Here is a 20315-nt window from a genome sequence, read left to right as displayed (position 1 = left end):
CAGGTCTATTGGGGCGGAAAGTATAAATGAAACACTGCATTGGGAGCATTTAGATAATCGTCGGCGTAAGTTGCGATTGAAATTCTTTCATTCTCTTTACCATGGTCGTGTTGGGATCAAAAATACAAAATATTTGCTTGCACCTCACTATGCCTCAGACAGAGTTGATATGTTCAAGGTGAGGGAAATCGCATGCAAGACTGACTTATTTCTGACGATTGTCTTTCTTTCCTAGAACAATCCACGAATGGAACCAATTGCCGTCTAACATTGCCTCTGTTATATCTAATGATGTTTTCTTTTCTATGTTAGCATAACCGCGCTTAAGTTTGTTCCAATGACACGTGTATTTTGTGACCGATTCTGATTAGTGGTTATTTGTATTAGTTGTGTGACAGATGATCTTTTTTTGTGTATACCCTCTCCCACTGTAATTCCTGTTATGGTGCTGTGGGTAATAAAGTAAAAAAAAAATGTGATCCATTGTAGAGTATCCCTTCCTGAAGCCAGCCTGTTGCCTCGGTTGACTAAACTCCAGTATTGCCCTTATTCTACTCGAGATTATTTTGGTGAATATATTATATAACACTGAGAGTAAGCTAATGGGCCTATAGTTATTCAATTCTACCCATTCACTTCCGCCGCTTCATCCGCGTTCTGCGCGCTGCCATCCGCGACATTTTTTGAGCGCGCGGCACGACCGATGTCGCTGCAAACAAACCACGATAACTTACACTAGAAAAGTCGTAGCGTAAAAAGATGGTTTTATTTTGAGCACGCACACATTTTCGGAATTAGAAATTCTTTCGCGTATGATAAATCTTAAAACACTCTGGCATGTGAAATGCGACGTTACATTTTTCACATTCCCAACGGCTTTCACTTCTTTTCCCCTGTGCTTTGCAGACCACACATCTTCGAGACGAATTTTCTTTCACAGCATTGGGGAGTATCTGGCGAGGAAAATGCGCCCACTCAGAAGCTTCTAGCCGCATCGGTGATGGAGCCACAGCTGGTTTCCCTCTGCACTGATATCCTGGCAAAACAGTTTCTTCGACGATCTGTTCGACAAGGTCCACCTTCCAATCCGCGTAGGACATTTTTTTTCGGTTGCTTTTTGGAACAAGATATAACTGTTATAAACAGCTAAATCCATAACATAAAAAAAAAACTTTCCTGTATCCTTTGGCGTATCTGCGCATTATAGGGAAGGAAGCCAGCAGCTGATCATGACGGTCAACGCCTCCGATGCCTATATTATAGTCAAGCACAACACGAGGTTTTCGGATCGGTTCACCATCTTTTGTTTTTTTGCACGAGTCAGTGAAGTCTGCAGCAGCGTGGACAGTGGAGAGCATTGTCACTGGTTTTTTGTCCTGCCATTTTGCAGTTATGATGCCATAGGAAAACAGAGTGGAGCACTCACCCCGTTGCAAGTTCAATTTCTTGTACCAACAGCATTGGATCCTGAATCTTTGACACGTAGAAACAGGGTCGGAGAACTATACCAATTGTCCACAAAAATGGTATGGCCATTTGGTAGGTACTCGCAAGTTCAATAACAATGGCCTCGCTGCACAACATTCCAGCCGTCGCAGGCGACTTGTCGCTTTTTCCGGTGTATATCGCAAATTTGAGGCAGTATCCCACTGGTCGATTCCCAGATCTTGTAAAATTTTATACCGAAGCGTGCTCTCTTCGACGGGTTGAACTGCACAAAGCAGAGTCGGCCTCGAAACTTCACGAGACTCTCATCCACTGCCAACTGCTCTTCTGGATAATAGGAACTGGAGAAAGCTTCCAAGACATACTGGGCGCAGCTTCCACAGCTTATCCCCTTGTGCTTGGCCGCTACTGTCCGAGAAATGCAGGTATTTACAAAGGGCTTGATAACGCTGCCTTGGCATCAGGGATGGGAAGAACGGTGTGCTAATTACCGATCTGTGTGCCCAATATGACTGAATTGTGTTTTTCTTGACTTGGCCCATAAGCACACATACGGCGAAGAACACCTTCATCCCACCTGGTGTTGTGGGAACCCAAGACCGATCGGGCGCTAAAGCCCGTTTCAGAACAGCAAATGCGTTCGTTTCATCAGCGATCATCTGCCAGAAGTCTTCGCCGATCAAGCAGTTGAACGACGTCAAAGCTGTCGGATTTGCAGAGAGAGCTAACTGAACAGTTCTCTTCATTCCTGAATTCCCACTGAACAAACACTTTTCCAGTTTTTTGTCGCTGTCAGTCGGATTCCACTTCCAGTCTTCTAACTTCGGTGCTTTTGCAGGCGGTGCGCAATCCACACCTGATGAGTTTGACTCGGCGTCAGAGCCTACATCCTCGTCGGACGAGTCACTTTCAGAATCACTGCTTTGCAGGTCATCTACAACTACAGTGTCGTCGCTGTCGTCATCATCACTCGCAAATAGAACCGATTCAATCTCTGCCTGCGTGAGAGGCTTGCCTCGCCGCGTCGCCATGTTCGACTCAGAAACGCGGGCTTGAAAAATAATTTTCTCCTTGCAAATATTTGAGAATCTTGCAGACAACTATCTCCACCTGGTGTAAAAAGTAGTAAACAAAAACCACGAAACACTTTCATGTGGCACCATCTCTTATTTATTGCGATAACCAGCGGTTTTCAGTCGGACGGCGTTTCGCCGTCTTTTGCCACTTCGGCCCTTTCTCCACCGGACGGCGCATCGCCGTCTTTTGACGCGAATGGGTTAACATCTCCATTTTTGTGGATTAGTATAATGTTCACATTCTTCCAGCTTTCTGGGACCCTTGCAGTTGATAGACACTTTGTATAAAGAGCCGCCAGTTTTCCAAGCATTAAGTCTCCTCCATCTTGAACTAAATCTACTGTTACTCCATCTTCTCCTGCCGATTTTCCTTGTTTCACGTCTTGCAAGGCCCTTCTAGTTATAGGAGGAGTCTCTGCAACCTGTTCATTACTGCTTCGTATGGAAGTATCGTGGCTCCTTGGGTACTGTACAGGTCAGTGCAGAATTCTTCCGCTGCTTTAGTATACCTTCGAGATTGCCGATGATATTACCCTGTTTATCTTTCAGTGCACACATCTTTGCTTGCCCTATGCCAAGTTTCCTTCTCACTGATTTCAGGCTGCCACCATTTTTTACGGCTTCTTCAGTCTTTCTCCCGTTATAGTTTCAAATATCAGTTATTTTCGCCTTGTTGATCAGTTTTGACAGTTCCGCGAATTCTATCTAATCTCTTGAGTTGGACACTTTCATTTTTTGTCGTTTCTTTATTGGGTTCTTTTTTTACTTGGGAGAGCTTGCCCACTGGTTGCCTTGGTGCCTTGCCTCCCACTTCAACTGCTGCCTCTGAAACCAGTCTAGTTACGGTTTCATTCATCACCTCTATGTCATCTTCATCTCTCTGTTCTAAGGCTGCATATTTGTTGGCAAGTACCAGCCTGAATTTGTCTGCTTTTACGCTTACTGCCTCTACGTAGGCCCGTTTCTTCTAGACCAATTTTGCTCTTTCTCTCTTCAAATTGATGTGAATCCTAGCCCTCACTATTCTGTGATCGTTGCACTTTACTTTACCTATCACTTCTACATCCTACACTATGCTGGGATCGGCAGAAAATATGAAATCGATTTAATTTCTTGTTTCACCATCAGGGCTTTTCCAGGTCCACTTTCGGTTGCTACGCTTAATGAAAAAGGTATTCATTATTCAAAGCTTATTTGTTTCTGCAGATTCTATCAACATCTCTCCTCTAGCATTCCTAAAATCAACACCATAGTTGTCAATTGCTTGTTCCCCAGCCTGCTTTTACCATCCAAATATTTTTTTAAAAATAACTTGGTGCCAATTTTACTGCACACATCACGTAACGAAACCAGAATCATCGCATCTCCGAGCATCGCTTTCTTTAGACGACCCGTTCGATGGCAGTGCGACTAGCTATCTTTCATTGAAAAGAAGTTACAATTTAGACGCACCTTTTATTTTAAAAAGTGTGCATTAGAATCGTGCAAATACAGTAACACATCTGCAGAAGATGCCGACGGTTTTCCATACTTGGCTCAGGGTAACAGCTCTGCTGAAAGAGTATGAAGCAGCTCATCGTGGCTGATGTGCATGGTAGTACAAGAATAGTCATAGATGCCGATCTCAAGACTGCATGTTTTCAGAAGAGCTACAACAGCGTCTCACTTCAGTGTGGCAAAATGGGGAAAGAACAGCTTTTCCAAGACTGCTGGCTACAGAATGCCAAGGAGCCCAAACCTGGTTGTGTGCACTCAAAAAGTGACTACCTACACTTATGAATAGTATGAAGGCCATGCAACAGGATAAACTTCTTGCGCTCATCAGAGCACTTGATTGGCTATGGCAAGACCAGAAAAACGTGTCCGCGATATGTGTTGCCATGAAATGAAGGTAAGCTGTTCAATTAAATGTTGACCTTTATTGATTGGTCTAACAATACGACTAATGAGGAAACAACCCGACACCATCACGATCTGCACAACCGCTAGCGTTTGTTGTGGGAAAAAAATTCTAGTAGACGGCCGGTAAATACGCTCGAGGTGGTAGGATACGATCGCACTGAGCGTCTTTCCAGTTGCTAGAGTAGTTTTGATAGCAGCCCTTTCACAGACAAAAAGCCTACAATTCTGATAAATCAGGGTAAACACGAGTATCTATATTTTTTTTGTGTGGGAAGTACTCTGGGCACCCCTGACGAGAGCAAAGTTGACCAACGTTTACCATCGCTGCGAAACGCACATGCCCGCACGGACACCTTTACACAAGTGAAGACTCGCCGGCTCTTCGAGTAGGAAACGGTGGAAATGGCTGCTCGACCGACATGTCTGCAGCGTCACCGACCGCATGTCACGCAAATTATGAGGTCCAACGACAGGTACCGCTGCACTTGGCAGCATGCGACATTTGGTGAAGTGAAACCGCCCGATGCCGGCTGGCCAGCAAAGCTCACCACGCGGCCCGACATGTCGCGCACTTTCGAACGCGCACGCAGGCCTTCGGTACGGCCACAGTGCGTCTAAGCCGAAAGGAGCTTTTCGAACAGCCAAGGATCTGTGAAACAATAGTAGGGACCGATTAAAGGACCTTAGGCCTAAACAGATTATAGAACGTGCAACATGTATGCGCCTCAGTAAACAATGCGCGCGGAGACAAAGAAGCTCGATTTACAGAGCCGACGAACAGCGCACGGGATCGGTGCACGGCTTTACTCACGCTTCTTGAACTTCACAATGAGGTTATCCGACTCGTCGGCCACTGTCAGAAGTAAAGGGATGGGGAACTTCTGAGTTATTTCGCCGGTATCGGACAGACTGGATAAAAGCACCCCTTCAAACGCGGCCGCCATATTTACAACTGCCAGCCACCGCCAGGTGCAGGTGCGCGATCTCCACGGGTAAAAGAAGAAAAGCGGCGCGTTAAGCGAGGAGGGGCGCGAGACTAGCCCGCTGGATTATCAAAATCCTACCACGCAGATATTATATTCCTCCTTTTTTTTTCTTTTTTTTTCTGTGACATGACTTGCACATGGGCTTCGAGCGCAATTTGCGACTGATAGACATATTGAATGCAAGGTAAGGGAGTTAAAGCATGCGTAGACAGATGACATTGCTCTCATTTGACCACACACCACTAGATTACCTTGATCGGCAGCATAGAGTTTCCCACAAAAATTATCGACAGTATATGGAGTTAAAAAGTGGCTACTGAGACCTCCACCTTTCTCCCATAAACGATCGTCTCTCTCACGTATGCCACTGCATTTCTATCTTCCTCCTCTTGCGCTTATGCGCGTTCACGGCGCACAGCCGCCGCGATAGGTGTTCTGCTACAAAGCCAATACACACTGAGCCAATCTATTAATTGTGAAATGTAACAACCTCGAATACATGCGCTGAAACCTTGTTCTAGGCATTTTGCCACTGCCTCTTTTGCATGGTTTCTTTCTTTTATACTAATGTGGATGGCCCCCTGTCACATGCAAGGGTTCGTACATACAGAGTACTGAAAAATGGATTGCGCTTGTTCAAAAAAAAAGATTTTGCACTCATCACTCTGCTGTTCTTGCTCAAATTTTGCAGAACGATCGCATTTTGTTGTCTGAGTCGTTTAGTATAACACTTGGCACGATTAGTCGCCTGTTTTTAAGACAAAAATGAGAAACTGTTTTCGTCTGTGGGCAGAATGGCGTCTGAAAACCCAGCCCAACGCCTCCTCTACAAAGATACCTGCGGCGTCGCTCGCTTACCCATTGTATAGCCGTCGCCACAGAGTTTCTCACTATCTATGGCCGTCGCACCTTGAGTTGCGGTCGGTTGTCAAGAGATGGTGCCACCTACTTCCCTATCTCCGCCAGGGGGGCTGGGGTGGTGTGGTGTCGCGGTCATAGAGTTTCCTACAAGAATAATTTTGTAGGAAACTCTATGGTCGCGGTGGTATCCGTCTATGGTAGCCGCGGCCGCACCCGTTTATAGATCTTTTCAGTTCCTGATCTCCTCGCCGCGCCCGCAGCGAGTATGCGGCCCGCCTCTGCACCCGCCACCGCGGCGCTGCTGTCGAAGTTTGCGCCAAGGAAGCGCGTCGTCTGCTGCAGGCGCCTAGCGTACCGTTGTGCTTTCGCACGGCGCTTAACGGAAGGCATTGCTCACGCTTCACGGCGTCATTATCTGCTCTTTACAAGTTTTAGGTGTTAACCCACATATGCGTACAAACGATCAGTGATTTAGAAAAAGATAGGCATTGGCGATTACATTTCGTTTTCGGCAAAATAGTCGCTTTCGTGCGCGTGCATATCGCGCTTTTGGTTTTTAATGCGTTTAAACTCTCTAAACCTGCTGTATAAAACTACGCTGTCGCATATATGGCGTATGAATCAACGTTTATTGATCAAAACATCTATAAACAATGGTATAAATCGTGTGAATCTCATTGATCGCCTCTGCATCACGGCGCTGGCGTTTTGTACCCTCCGCATCTGTATGGCGAAATCAGACCCGCTGTGGTTGCTCAGTGGCTATGGCGTTGGGCTGCTGAGCACGAGGTCGCGGGATCGTATACCGGCCACGGCAGCCGCATCTCGATGGAGGCGAAATGCGAAAACACGCATGTACTTAGATTTACCCCTTTACTTTTACTCCTCCGTGTACTCCTTTTGAAGCGACAGCAACCACTGCATTATGTGGAAACGGTAACGATCGTCACGGCTAAGCTTCTCAAATCATCATCATCATCATCAGCCTGGTTACGCCCACTGCAGGACAAAGGCCTCTCCCATACTTCTCCAACAACCCCGGTCATGTACTAATTGTGGCCATGTTGTCCCTGCAAACTTCTTAATGTCATCCGCCCACCTAACTTTCTGCCGCCCCTTGCTACGCTTCCCTTCCCTTGGAATCCAGTCCGTAACCCTTAATGACCATCGGTTATCTTCCCTCCTCATTACATGTCCTGCCCATGCCCATTTCCTTTTCTTGATTTCAACTAAGATGTCATTAACCCGCGTTTGTTGCCTCAACCCAATCTGCTCTTTTCTTATCCCTTAACGTTACACCCATCATTCTTCTTCCCATAGCTCGTTGCGTCGTCCTCAATTTAAGCAGAACCCTTTTCGTAAGCCTCCAGGTTTCTGCCCCATACGTGAGTACTGGGAAGACACAGCTGTTATACACTTTTCTCTTGAGGGATAGTGGCAACCTGCTGTTCATGATTCGAGACTGCCTGCCGAACGCACCCCAGCCCATTCTTATTCTTCTGGTTATTTCAGTCTCATGATCCGGATCCGTGGTCACTACCTGCCCTAAGTAGATTTATTCCCTTACCACTTTCAGTGCCTCGCTGCCTATCGTAAACTGCTGTTCTCTTTCGAGACTGTTAAACGTTACTTTAGTTTTCTGCAGATTAATTTTCAGACCCACCCTTCTGCTTTGCCTCTCCAGGTCAGTGAGCATGCATTGCAATTGGTCTCCTGAGTTACTAAGCAAGGCATTATCATCAGCGAATTGCAAGTTGCTAAGGTATTCTCCATCAACTTTTATCCCCAATTCTTCCCACTCCAGGTCTCTGAATACCTCCTGTAAACACGCTGTGAATAGTATTGGAGAGATCGAATCTCCCTGTCTGACGCCTTTCTTTATTGGGATTTTGTTGCTTTCTTTTTGGAGGACTACGGTGGCTAAAGAACCCCAGGTGGTCAAAATTTCCGGAGTCCTCCACTGCGGAGTGCCTCATAATCAGAAAGTGATTTTGTCACGTAAAACCCCATAATTTAATTAAATGGCGGAATGAGGAGTTTACTTCGCACTTGCGCTTGAAAGGTGACGCTATCTCTCCTTATCAATCAGACTGATCGCGAGTAATTTTTATTCCTGTTTTCCGAACGCGAAATCGTGCAAGTCAGGATTTACAGAAATTGAAACAGCAAAGCTTGAACATTTCCCCCGATTTTAATAAGGACGAGATACACCCTCCAGGGTCGTCTAGAGAGGTTCCATAAAGCGACTCCTTAGTTTTCAAGGCACATATAGAGGGTTAAAGCCTCATCCGCCTTGTCCAATCTTTTATTATCTTTCACATTACTTACACTGCGCCCTTTCTCAACTGGTACAAAGCTGAAAAGACTAAACTTGACATCGTCATCAGAGGAGCTATAAGCAGGCCTTAGGACTACCCAACCACACCAGCACGGAACTTCTACTACAATTAGGTATCCACAACACGCTAGACGAGTTAACCGAGGCGCAACGTCGATCCTAACTGGAGCGGCTCACCCTCACGGAAACGGGCCGCAGCATTCTAACCAAGCTTGATATCATCTACCACCGCCATCATGGAAGCAAACACCCATTACCACGCGACATTCAGCAATGGATACACGCGGACCCTATTCCCAAAAACATGCACTCAGACCACAACAAATAACGCAGAAAGGCACGAGCTACTTCCCTCATCAAAGCTTATGCCAACACCGCGGGCGTCACCTAAGCTTCGTCGACGCAGCTGAGTACCAAGATGGACGGCGCTTTGTGGCGGTTACCACAGCAGGCGGCTTGCTCCGACATGCTGCCAGCATCGTTACCCAAAATGCCGAGACGGCCGAGCAAGTGGCCATCGCCCTGGCCACTCTTGACCCAGCCTGTCACACCATACTGAGCGATTCTCGCGCAGCAATCAACAACGACATCAAGGGTCGTTTTTCGGAATTCTCGACAATCACTCCGTATCTTACAACAAGCCCCGCATTCATCTGAAAATCAAATCACCCTCGTTTGGATCCCAGCACACGCCGGCGTTGTCCACCCGCACCTCACCAATCTTAACGAGGTTATACACTTCGTAGCACGAGGACTAGTCAACCGTGCCGCAGACGGTGCAGGTGCACCCGCAGGGCGCGACCGCCTTACAACATACAACGACCTTGTGAAGTCATTTTACCTGGTAAGAAGAACCTTCCCCACCCCTCACCGCAAGTTAAACAGAGCACAGGCAACCATCCTTCGCCTGTTACAGACCAACACATACCCCTCCCTCACACGCTATGACATCATATACCCCGACATCTGCCCGAGCCAGACATACAAGATCTGTAAAACTCGATCAGCAACACTCCCCCACAAGCTATGGGAGTGGAAAAATCAATACCCAGACCTTAATCCCGTGACCCTCTCGTCGAGATGGCACGCCGCTCTGCGCAGCTTCCATCTCAACGACCAACTCTGGGCGACCCAGCAGGCCTACGAAGCGGAGAAGAGGCAAGACCTCGACGTCCCATCGCGGGAAGCTTAGGCCCAGCCGACTAAACTGCTGGTTCTCATTAAAGTTGTCTCTCTCTCTCTCTGTGAGAGGAGGAGTGACTCTAGAAAGCAGAATTTTGTTTTAGGGCCTGGAACTTTTTACACAAGTTCTCAAAACTTAGTAAGTTGAAAAATTTAAGCAGGAAGTTTACAAATCTGTAACTCTGCACCAAAAGCAGATATCGCAATTGTGTATACCTTGGCACCTGTTATACACCTGGCACGGTGTATGAATTCACAGCCTACGTGACATGTTTACGAGGGTTTCTCAATACTCTTATACTCACAGATTATTTGTATATTTCAGAGTGGTGTATAATGCATGAATTTACTTGTTTTAGATGTATTATTAGATGCAGTTTACACAATTATGATATTCTTTATTGCTCGGAACATCACGGAACAGCGTTGTAAAATTCTTGCTCGAGCTTTTCTTATTTTCCTAATATTTGTAAAGAGGACGGCCATAATAAAGATTTGCTTCCTATAGTCGCTAGGCTTTCATTTATTTCTCTTAAATGCAACAAGCTTTAGGAAAATCCGTGCAGCGGTTGCCGAGTGACTCCGTTTCCATATATTTAGATAGGAGCTTAAGCTTCCTCTGAATTAGCTGTTATAGACCATTCAGTGAAATTTTCGCGGGTTCCATGGCGCGTAGAACGTTGCTAAAATAATTAAAGCTTTTCAAGATCATTGGGAAGGATGCGCAATATATAACATTATACCAACTGCGCTAACCTAAAATTTGGTCAAATTAATTGGAACAATTCTGAATGTCCGCCTGGTGAAAACTGCACAGAACAAATACGTGGTTCACCCCTGCCGGGACGAACCAGTCCCTCATGTTTCATCTGGCAAGCTCACGTCGCGATGTGTCAATTGTGAAGTGAAATAGACAGCAGCGCTTGTGGCACTCAACATTTCCAAAGCCTTCGACAGCGTAGAGCACAATATTTTATTGGATAGATCACGAAATCTTGAGTTTGCAAATTATCTTGTGCCATGGTTTTGTACATTTTTGACTGGGAGAAAATTTTCTTCTCTAATAAGCGTTTTTTAGTGTGCACAGGCAAGCGCGCTGTTCGTAAAAGAGCTGTCACTTCGACATTATTATTTAGGACAATATTCGCCTCCTATTAACAAAAAGTTCTCGCTAATAACTTTTGCTCTTCGTAACCCTGTTAACATATCGCTCTGCTACCGTCTCGAGAATATACCTCAAGTGGAGTCACTCAAGTACTTGGGTGTAATTTATGACGGTTTCCTCAGATGGCTTCATAATGACTAAAAAGGTCGCAGTATCGCCCGAAAGGCGAAGCATCGATTGCGATCGCAAATTAAACAGCTATGCGAAGAAGGATAGTAGTTTTATGGGCCGTAAGAAGTTAGTAACATTCGCTTACTAAATAAATTAACAAGCATGGTGTCAGCGCGCACAAGCAAACATGAACACATCACACTCGATGAGCGCGGACACCCCTGTGAAAACGCTGGTGTGAGCAAGCGCGGCAGCAGCAGCGAGCGAAGTGACCTTCGTACTGTCTATCGCTTAAACGCGAGAGCGGCGAAAACACAGCGCGCACAGAGGTATGCGCCGTCTGTAGATCCCTTTCAGGATACGGCGCGCGCGGCTGTGCAAAGTACGCACTTGTCTACAGCGGAGTTGAAGCCGCCCCCATTCCCTCCCGCGCTGCCTCCCCGCTTTGCTTCCTGTCGTGCGCGAGATTGAGCTGCGATCGTCAGTTCCTTCCGCGCCCGGTCGGGATAGTGTTCCTGTATATGCTCCCGCAGGGAGCAGAGTTGCGCATAACTTTTCCGGCGCCGCTCGCACCGCTATTGGCCGAGCGCGAAAAATGACGTCAAGATCCGCGCCGCTGCGAAGCCAACTTTACGGGCGCATCGCCGACTCATGCGAACTCGTCGTTTCCGTCAGTACCATCGCCATTGCAATCAGTGGACCGTCGATCGTGCGTTCAGAGGAGCAGCTAGAAGCTCTTGCATCTTGAATCTTTTTCTACTTGCAGATTTGCTGCTACTAAATAGTAAGCACTACTAAATAGTAAGTACTACTAAATAGTAATAGTAAATAAAAGTAAGCTTTGCTTAAAATGTGCGCATGTCAACATTTGAAATGCGCTTAAATGTGTGTCTGCATCGCATGTATCGAAAACATGCAGCTGTTGTGAACAATGGTTAGTGATAAATGGCGCTCTGTTAACGGTCACTGACATAACTGCAGGCACGATAGCTCTCTTGGCGACGGTCATTAATCGGCTGGTTTCGGCAGCCAAAATGCGCTAAGTGTCCACTTTACGTGTGTGAAGTTTTAAGCACTTTTTAAAACATTTCTTGCTTTCTGACCATGATAAGACAACTTCATATGCATGCTGAAAATCATTGCACCGCTTTTTGTGGCAACGTACTGCGCGTTTGCGAGCGATCTTTGGAGCTGCTCGAGCCACGGGAGTATTTTATTTTGGGGAATCGAAGGCGGTCCTACCCCCTATTTGTACGTTCGTGTGTGTGTTTGTATATGCGTGTTTACATAGGTACATACAAAGTTTCGGTTGGTTGGAAGCCCGCCCCCTCCGGCTGCACGAATGACTCGTTCGAGCGTAGCCTGTATTAAGAAGTGCCCTTTGCTAAGCGCCTGCGAACAATTGGCGCTTGTAGCTCGCGACCACTAGAGAAAAAAAATACCGACGATTACGTTACTTCCTAATGCGAAATTTGAGCGCAGCAAATGCCACCGCACAGGGCGAACGGCAGCGGCAATTTCGGCTCGGGCGGTGCACATATACAGATCCGCCGCCACCGATCTGGCTCTCTGATTGCCACCGCACAGGGGTTGCATTGGAGGAGGAGCGAAGAAAGGAATTAAGTTCGAGCCGGCGCTTTGACAACCGGAGACTCGCAGGAAGAGGGGGGAGGGTGGCGGCGTGTACACCCAGCGGCAAACGATGGGGGCAGAAGCGCGCGCAGCAAGCGGACAACACGATAAAGGGAGGAGGGAAGAGATAGCAGCGACTGACTGATGCCGCTGACGCCGATAGTGAGTCAACCCCAGCTGCGGAGTTGGTTTCAGGGACAACGCCGCCGATGCCGACACAAACAATATGATACCCTCGCTTCCGCAGCGCTAAGAACCAGGTCTAGCCGTGGGAAGGTGGTCACGTATTCGTCGACGTGCCGGGGCCTACGTGAAATAACCGGCGCGTCGGCAACTGAAGAGCACCCTATCCGCCACATAAGAACAGGGGGGGGGGGGACCCTTTCCTCCTCTTTCTGCATGGCGGCGACGGTGTTCTATGCAGTCACGTTATCTTGACTCTCTAGCGGCGTCAGCGGCATCCAGCGGTATCAGTCGGTCGCTGCTAGCGCTGGGGGGATGAAAGGGGGGCGGAGCTGGTTACGAGGCCGACGACAACGCCGACGACGACGCGAAACCCAGGAACGGACGCCAAAGACCTGCGCTCTAAAAGGCGGAACACCGCGCGGCATTTGGCTCCTGCGCGCGCGAGGAGTGGCTTTGCTGCAGAGCTGGATCACGGCGGCGGACCTATGCGCAACTCTGCTCCCTGCGGGAGCATATACAGGAACACTAGGTCGGGAAATAGCACAGCGCCCCTCACGGCTTTTCGCGTGACGGAAGGCGACGCGTTTGCTCTCCGCTTTCCTCATTCGCGCGCTCCAGATAGAGCCGCGATAGTCGGCTTCCCTCGCGCGCTTTCACTCGCACATACAGCATACGACGCGTGGCGATGGTGTCGCCCTTGGACTTTATGCGGAACACCACGGCGACGGCAGAAATGCGTCCGGAGTGACCCTATACTTGCTATCGCAATAAAAAAAGGAGTTGATAGATACAAGAGGTCAGGAATGCGGAAAAATTGTCTTCTGGTGATCTACAAGATGTATGTGCACGCGCCCCATTTTAGAATTTGCACGTGTGTTATTTTTTGGAGCACAGGCTTATAAATTACGCCTCTGTATTGCTGAAGCTGGAGGCCCTGCGACAGTGCTGCGAATTACAAAAATGTAGTATCAATAATGTGCTACATCAAGAAATAATTGGTTGCCTCAGTTTTGTGCAGTTTTCGTTTACTGACTGTACAAACGTTCTTGAATATGTGTGAAGCCCCTATAAGAAGATCGGAAAGCATATACTCATTTCCCAGCCTGCATGCGTTATCTTCTCCTATAATGTATGAATGGGAATACTAGAAGGTAATTTGATAAGTATAGCGATAAATGCCATTGCGAGACGCGTCACAGGGGGCAGAAAAATTAGCATTGTATTTTTTTCACACTGGAGCTAAATATGGCTAGGGTACCATAGAATTTTCGTGTCCGCACACAAAACTATCATCATCAACGGCTCATACCCCCGTAAGCAAGCAAAATATGCAATGGCTCATAGCCTAAATGTCCCGACATGGGAGCCGCCTGCGTCAACCTAAGGGTTGATCTTCAGGACATTAATAAAGTTCATCATACCATACCATAGCCCCGTAAGGCAGGGGCTACAAGCACTCAGCAAAGTGAAGCCAATAGTGCTTACATTATTTATAATCACGCATACAACATACGGAACAGCATGTCGAAAACTGTCATCATCAATGGCTCATACCCCCGTAAGCAAGCGAAAAATGCAATCGCTCATCTCCCCGTAAGTTTCATGGCTACTCACTTTGCGTGGGTTAGTTGCGATGACACTTATATACCCCTGTTGTCGTTGTCGATGATTTCAGTTCGGATGTGACGGGACCGAAAAAGGGAGCGGTTTACGCGTTTCATGTTGCAGGCATATCGCTTGCGATGTCACACTGGTCAGTCCCAACCACGGTGTAAGAATATTATGCTCATAATTCTTACACCGTGGTCCCAACTGACCTCCCAGCGGCGTACGCGCGTCGATTTGACATTATCAAAGAATGTGTAGTTGCGAGTGTGCCGATCAGTGTATATTGTCACGTGGTAGTGACGGTCACGAACACAGTGGCAAAACTGTAAATGGCGAGACTAAATCTTTATTGGGCGAACCTGTGCCCAGAAAAGCAGGCTACATTTAAAGCACAGCGATAGCGGCGAACACAGTCGGCGATCGTCGAAAATATGCTCTGCCGGTCAAGCGCGTCGGCTTTTATGCATGAGTCATCGAAGGGTTCCAGAGTAATCGCTGGTGCCCGTGTGTCTTCCTGAAAGTTCCACACAATTTGCGTCGCACATACGATCAGATCACACGACCCTCGGTGACAACAGACAGCAGATAGAACCATCGATAACATTCGAAAATCTTCCGATACATGCGGGCGCGTCCCGCGCTGAGCGATACGATTTGTTAGACGGTGAATAGCGGTCATCCGAAAAAGATATATCATATAGCGACCACAAAATCATTGTGACCATCGTTACTAAGTGAGATTGACCGATGCAATAGGGTCGGACGTCTACAACTCCGCTGGTCATCCACCTTCGCAAAGTGGGATGGCCTTGAAATTTTTCTCGTGTTCTTGCTTGGTTATTAAGGCGAAAGCCTAAAGTGGATCGTTGCAATGGCTCATAGCTAAAAAAACGCGGCGCCTAGTCGAGTGGTACAAAAATATCGTCATCAGCAATGGCTCACACCCCCGTAAGTAAGCAAAGATGCAATGACTCGTACCCCGTTAAGGTGGAGGTTACAAGCGCTCAGCAAAGCGAACAGTGCCTACATTCATTGAAATCACCCATGCAACAAACAGAACAGCATACGCTTGAATAAAGAACAAGCTCAAAACAAGCATCCGAACCATCAATAAAGCATTGCACACTGCCCTCGGAAGTACGCTACGGCCGAGGCGAGAAACGAAGCGGCGGGGGCAGAGACCGCGACTGCTGCTCGGCCCCCTGCTGTGCAGCGTCGAAGAGAAACGTCGTTGGCGCGACGCTGAAGCCGCAGAGGTGCGAGACGGCAACGAAGGGCCCGCAGGCTTGCCACACGTGTGCTTCGCGATACGGCTCGTTATGTCTTGCGAGAAGCCGGACCCCTCTGATGCATTACCGAGTGTGTGCAGCAGGCTTTCGCTTTCACGTGTCGGAGGAGTGCTGCCCGACTTTTCATTCCTTACTCCAGTATTCCTGGCTGAATTTCAAGCAGTGAGCGCGACGCTAACTAATATTATGAATCTCGACATTTCTCATAATAACAGATCATTTATCAATATGTTCACCGCACACATCAATCAATGGTGCTCATCTTTTACACACATTTCATTTCTTGGTTCTTGCGCTCGTAAAGTTAATTATATCGGTCTGGGTGCTTGGCCATGCATAAGGCCTTATTTATGAACGAAATGGCTGATAGCCAGCTGAGCGCATAACACAGTGGCCTTCTTCGATTAATACTTCCTGCGTCTGCTTGCACTTTCGTTGAGTACCGACGCCTCCCTTGGCATTAAATCTCCTTTTACACCCGAACGTAATTTTTACCCGATTACGTTGTCGGGGATACCTGCCTTAAGCTTCTGTCGTCACAGGGCTGGTTTGGCGCCTGCTCCTCGATCTGTGCCCAACATGGGGAGATGATGTTTTTTTATTCTGTTACCATTTTGCATATCTAAGGGGGGAAAATTAGAAGTACGGTTTATACAACTTGGTATAGTTGATTTCATTCCGGACATCCTTTCTCTAGATTCCTCTCTGGACACTGTCATAGAGGTGCTTGCTCACCCGTGGAGAAATGTGTGCTTGTTTCAAGACAGTTCTCTAGATAAATTCTTGATATTTCTTTTTTTTATTAATTTTCCTCGCAAGGTTTCTCCCTTGTTTCTATTACTAACTAAGCGTCAACGTCGCCTGGCCGGCTCTTGGCCAATTCTCCTCAGAGCCCGCCGCTGTCAGTGAAGGAAAACCAAACCAAGCCTCGTGCGGCAGCGCGAGTATATGGTTCGCGAAGAGGAAGTTCTGGCCCGAAACCATGCATATGCCGCGCAGTTATTTGGCCCGGCTGTTGAGTTCTTGACTGTCGCCATACAGCTGCGGCCCGGCGCGCACGCTTGATTGTAAACAACTTTACAAGGGGCTTTCGAGCGCAAAAAAAACACCCTTTTGCCAAACAGTAACGCGCAAAAATGTGGGTGCAAGGGTGTTTTGAATACCTAAACAACGTTTTCGTTTCTGTGTAAGGGCGCAGCGTTCACCTAAACCACACTTTTCGTGCTAAGGGCGATATGGGCTGTCAAAATATTTGTTCTTTATGTCGTTACCACCGTGCTGATAATTGGAAGCCGCCAGCCGAAAAGCATTCAATGTAGTGCGGTTTTATATTAACAGATCTGTGTGGTTTTGAGGTGACTATTAGCTGACTATATCCAAACAAACGTCCTGACGATACTTATCGCGTCAGACAAGATTGCGCCCATTGGCACCACATCGAAATGGTACCAGTGGGCGCGCCGCGTACATATTGTAAATTTGGCGCATGCGAATTGTGGTACTTCATTCATCGTTTTCTGGAACCAACCTCCGGAGTCTTTCGTGTACCGAAAGGTATCACAGAAGCAACAGCCTAGTTTGTCTCTTCTGTGGGATGCATCTGCCCTTTGTATATGTCAATCCTTGCAAACGGTGTCAATGATCTCCTCAACACAGAACATGGGAAACGCGAAAGGTTCCGTTTTGTCGATTTCCTAAGCGATAGTTCGCACAAAGATGAACTGTCGTCTTGTTATTGGTGACACGAAAGCGTTATTTTGGCGGATCTATAAGCGCGCTGACAGCTTGGTTAGTCGGTCGGCTCTCCCTAGCGTTCACTTCTTCTCGCGCATTCTTCCGACCGGCCTCTCTCACAAAGAACGACATAACGCGCGTTGTTCAGCGAGTTGTACAACATGTTAGCGTGGCAAGACGACGACAGCACATTGTGCTTATTTTGCGCATGTTAGTCAATTTAGGCAGTTAAGCCAATTCCGCCTATTCTATATATAGCGTTCTAAACTTCCATTCTCTGAAATTCTTTATTGGGTATTTTGTTGCTTGGGAGAGCTTGCTTGTGCCTGAGCACACCCATTAATTTAAAAAAGAAAGTTCAGATGCTACTGCGTTTACATTGTCCTCATCATCTGTTCTAAAGCTTCATATTTGCTTGCAAGCAGCAGCCTGAACTCATCTGGCTTTCTCATGACCGCCAAGTTGACCAGCTTTCTCCTGACAACTTCCACCGTCCTGTCTTCAAATCGAAGATAACCTAGGACATCTTTATCCTGTGGCCACTGCATCCTGCACAGCCCTGGAACTGGCGCACAATAATTGTTCAATAAAGAAAAATTATTTTGGGGCTTTAATATTCCCTCGTCAGATTCAGATTACTGCCTTTCCAAAGACATCCATTATTCACAGTCGATTCCTTTTCGCAAAAGCATCGGGCTGTGGATGCCGTGGAGAGGCGTTCGTTTCATGTCGCTGGCGGCGTCCTTGTGCAGCGGCATAGAAGACTCGTTTCCAGACGGTGCATTTCGGCTGCATCGACGCGAGCGCGCACCTGCCGCAGGAGGGAGCCGGGCTCGCCATGTTTGCAGCCCGGCCGCTCAGAGAGCTCGATCAACAGGGACGCATGCATGCCCGAACAGCTGTAATCCGGCCTGTCAGCAGGCGGCAGGATTTATTAAATTCCTGGCGCTATTAGCGGCGCGCGACAGGCGGGCGGAGAGCCGCCTAATTGCCGCCGGCACGTGGCTCACGGTATTTCCCCGGCGCCGCGTAATAAAGAGATCCTGTCACGCGGCCGCCATCTTGGCCCGCCCCCGATCGATGAGCGCGACGGTCAGCAGCGACTAACGAGCAGCGCGCCCCGCTGCACGCCGCCGGGCAACCCGGGCTAATTGTTGTGGCGCTCTGTGGGCGTTCACGGAGAGCGGGGCTCGGCGGTAGCACGCGTCTTTCGCTACAGGCGCAATACTTGTAATAACATTACGGCGGCACCAACATGGCGTCAACGGTCGATCGCTGTAGGATTCTTCTATGTAGACGCTTGTCAACTGGGCGCACATATGTGCCAGCTCTTAGCAAGGGTTCGGAATGTCCCACGCAGGACAGGAAGCCGAGCAACATGGTTCAGGCAGGCGCACAAACGCTTGTGTTGTCCTTGTTTTTTCTTGTTTCGTACGCCTGCGTTTCTGTAACGTGCACCTACCGGATCCTTTTTGGAAATATCGATCCTCAACATCTAAGAAAATACCTGCTCTACACTTGTTGGTTACGTGCAGGGGCTTGATTTCACGTACGTTCACTATGGCAGAAAGCTGTGTTAGTTGGAGTTATGGTGAGTGATTCATTTCCAACGTTCTCTTTTACTATATCTGGATTTTTCTGTTTCTTCCCAAGTGCTGGCTTTGCATCGCTAGAACTAAAGCGCGTCGGGTCCAGTCCTCCATGACGCCATATTATATTACATTGGGCCGCGCTCCTTGCATGCATACCGGGCGTGGCTGGCCCTCAAGCTGGGCGATGGTGTGAGGAGACATATTCCGAGGCACAACGCCGCACACGCGAGGGCTGCTGCTGCGCCGTGGCATCGCAACGATGACCAGAATCCACAACAATGGTGCACGACCTACGGGAACCTTGTCACAAAGCCCAGTGAAAAGGAGGCCAGTGATGCATGCACGCGGCACGCGCGCAGGAATCAGCAGAGTGAGTGGGGCGTCAACTTGGCTTCGTCGTTTTTGCATCCATACTCACTGCGTGCCTCTTCTATTCCTCCACGTGTCTCTACCAGGACAGCACGGTGCGAGCGCGCCCCCGTTCAAAATTGGCGCAGTTTTATTGCTATCGCTGCGACAAGCTTCGCGCCGGCTCTCGCCATCAGTGCAGTATATATGGCGCCACAGGAAAAGATCCTCGCTATCGGATCGGAAGATAGAGAGGCGGGGAGTTTCGCATCCGCTGGCCGAAAAGGTCCGGAGAGAATTGCAGCAGACTCTTCGGAAGCGCCAGGCAGAGGACGCAGTTCGAAAAGAAGCCGATCCGGAAGCAGTCGCGAGAAAATGGTTGCTATTCGCAGTAATTGCGCCTTCAAAAAATCACCCGAGTCTGCCAGCTTTTTATTTATGTTGCGTGAGTCTCGTTCGCAGTGGTTGTAAACGGACGTACGGACGCGTTCAGCTCTTTTCCTGGCTCATAACTGCTGTGCGCTCAGTAAGCCTGCTTCTAAATACTACTGGGGAACATGAAGGAAAGCAGTCTCTTGGGTTACTGTGTATGGGATTCGCGGTTGAGAAAAAGGACCAGGAAACTAGCCAGTAAGTATAATGTGCTAAAGCTGTTGTCAGTGAAAGTATTAAGCATTTGGTTGGAGACGCAGAAAGTGCATACTGCGCACGGCGGTGATGAAGCCAGCTGTGTAGGTATACCGAACGTAAACAATGAAAACAAAGGCTTTGCATGACAATTCAAAGGTCAGTGCCCAACTGTTCCAAGACAGATCATGGTGCCAAAAAACACGATGCTATAAAGGAGCTTCATGTTCGT

General features: G+C 48.0%; 1 protein-coding gene and 1 pseudogene across 6 annotated transcripts in view; both read right to left on the bottom strand.

Annotated features, from left to right (window-relative positions):
• The window catches only part of Art4 (arginine methyltransferase 4), a 178020-nt gene extending 172253 nt beyond the window's left edge, over nt 1–5767 (bottom strand). For 2 of the 6 annotated variants that reach the window (XM_055075535.2, XM_050186123.3), the window contains exon 1: nt 5236–5757. In XM_055075535.2, the coding sequence (XP_054931510.1) occupies nt 5236–5368 (133 nt within the window). In that variant the 5' untranslated portion in view covers nt 5369–5757. Of the gene's footprint in view, nt 1–5235 lie in introns of all 6 variants that reach the window. The other 4 variants (XM_055075537.2, XM_055075536.2, XM_055075538.2 and 1 more) reach the window with 4 other exon arrangements.
• On the bottom strand, nt 786–2477 carry LOC140214165 (piggyBac transposable element-derived protein 4-like; annotated as a pseudogene).
• Nucleotides 5768–20315: the final 14548 nt, after the last annotated feature.

Source organism: Dermacentor andersoni, chromosome 11 (assembly GCF_023375885.2).
Source record: "Dermacentor andersoni chromosome 11, qqDerAnde1_hic_scaffold, whole genome shotgun sequence".
NCBI classification, from domain to species: domain Eukaryota; kingdom Metazoa; phylum Arthropoda; class Arachnida; order Ixodida; family Ixodidae; genus Dermacentor; species Dermacentor andersoni.
This window is presented reverse-complemented; position numbering and strand designations above follow the sequence as displayed.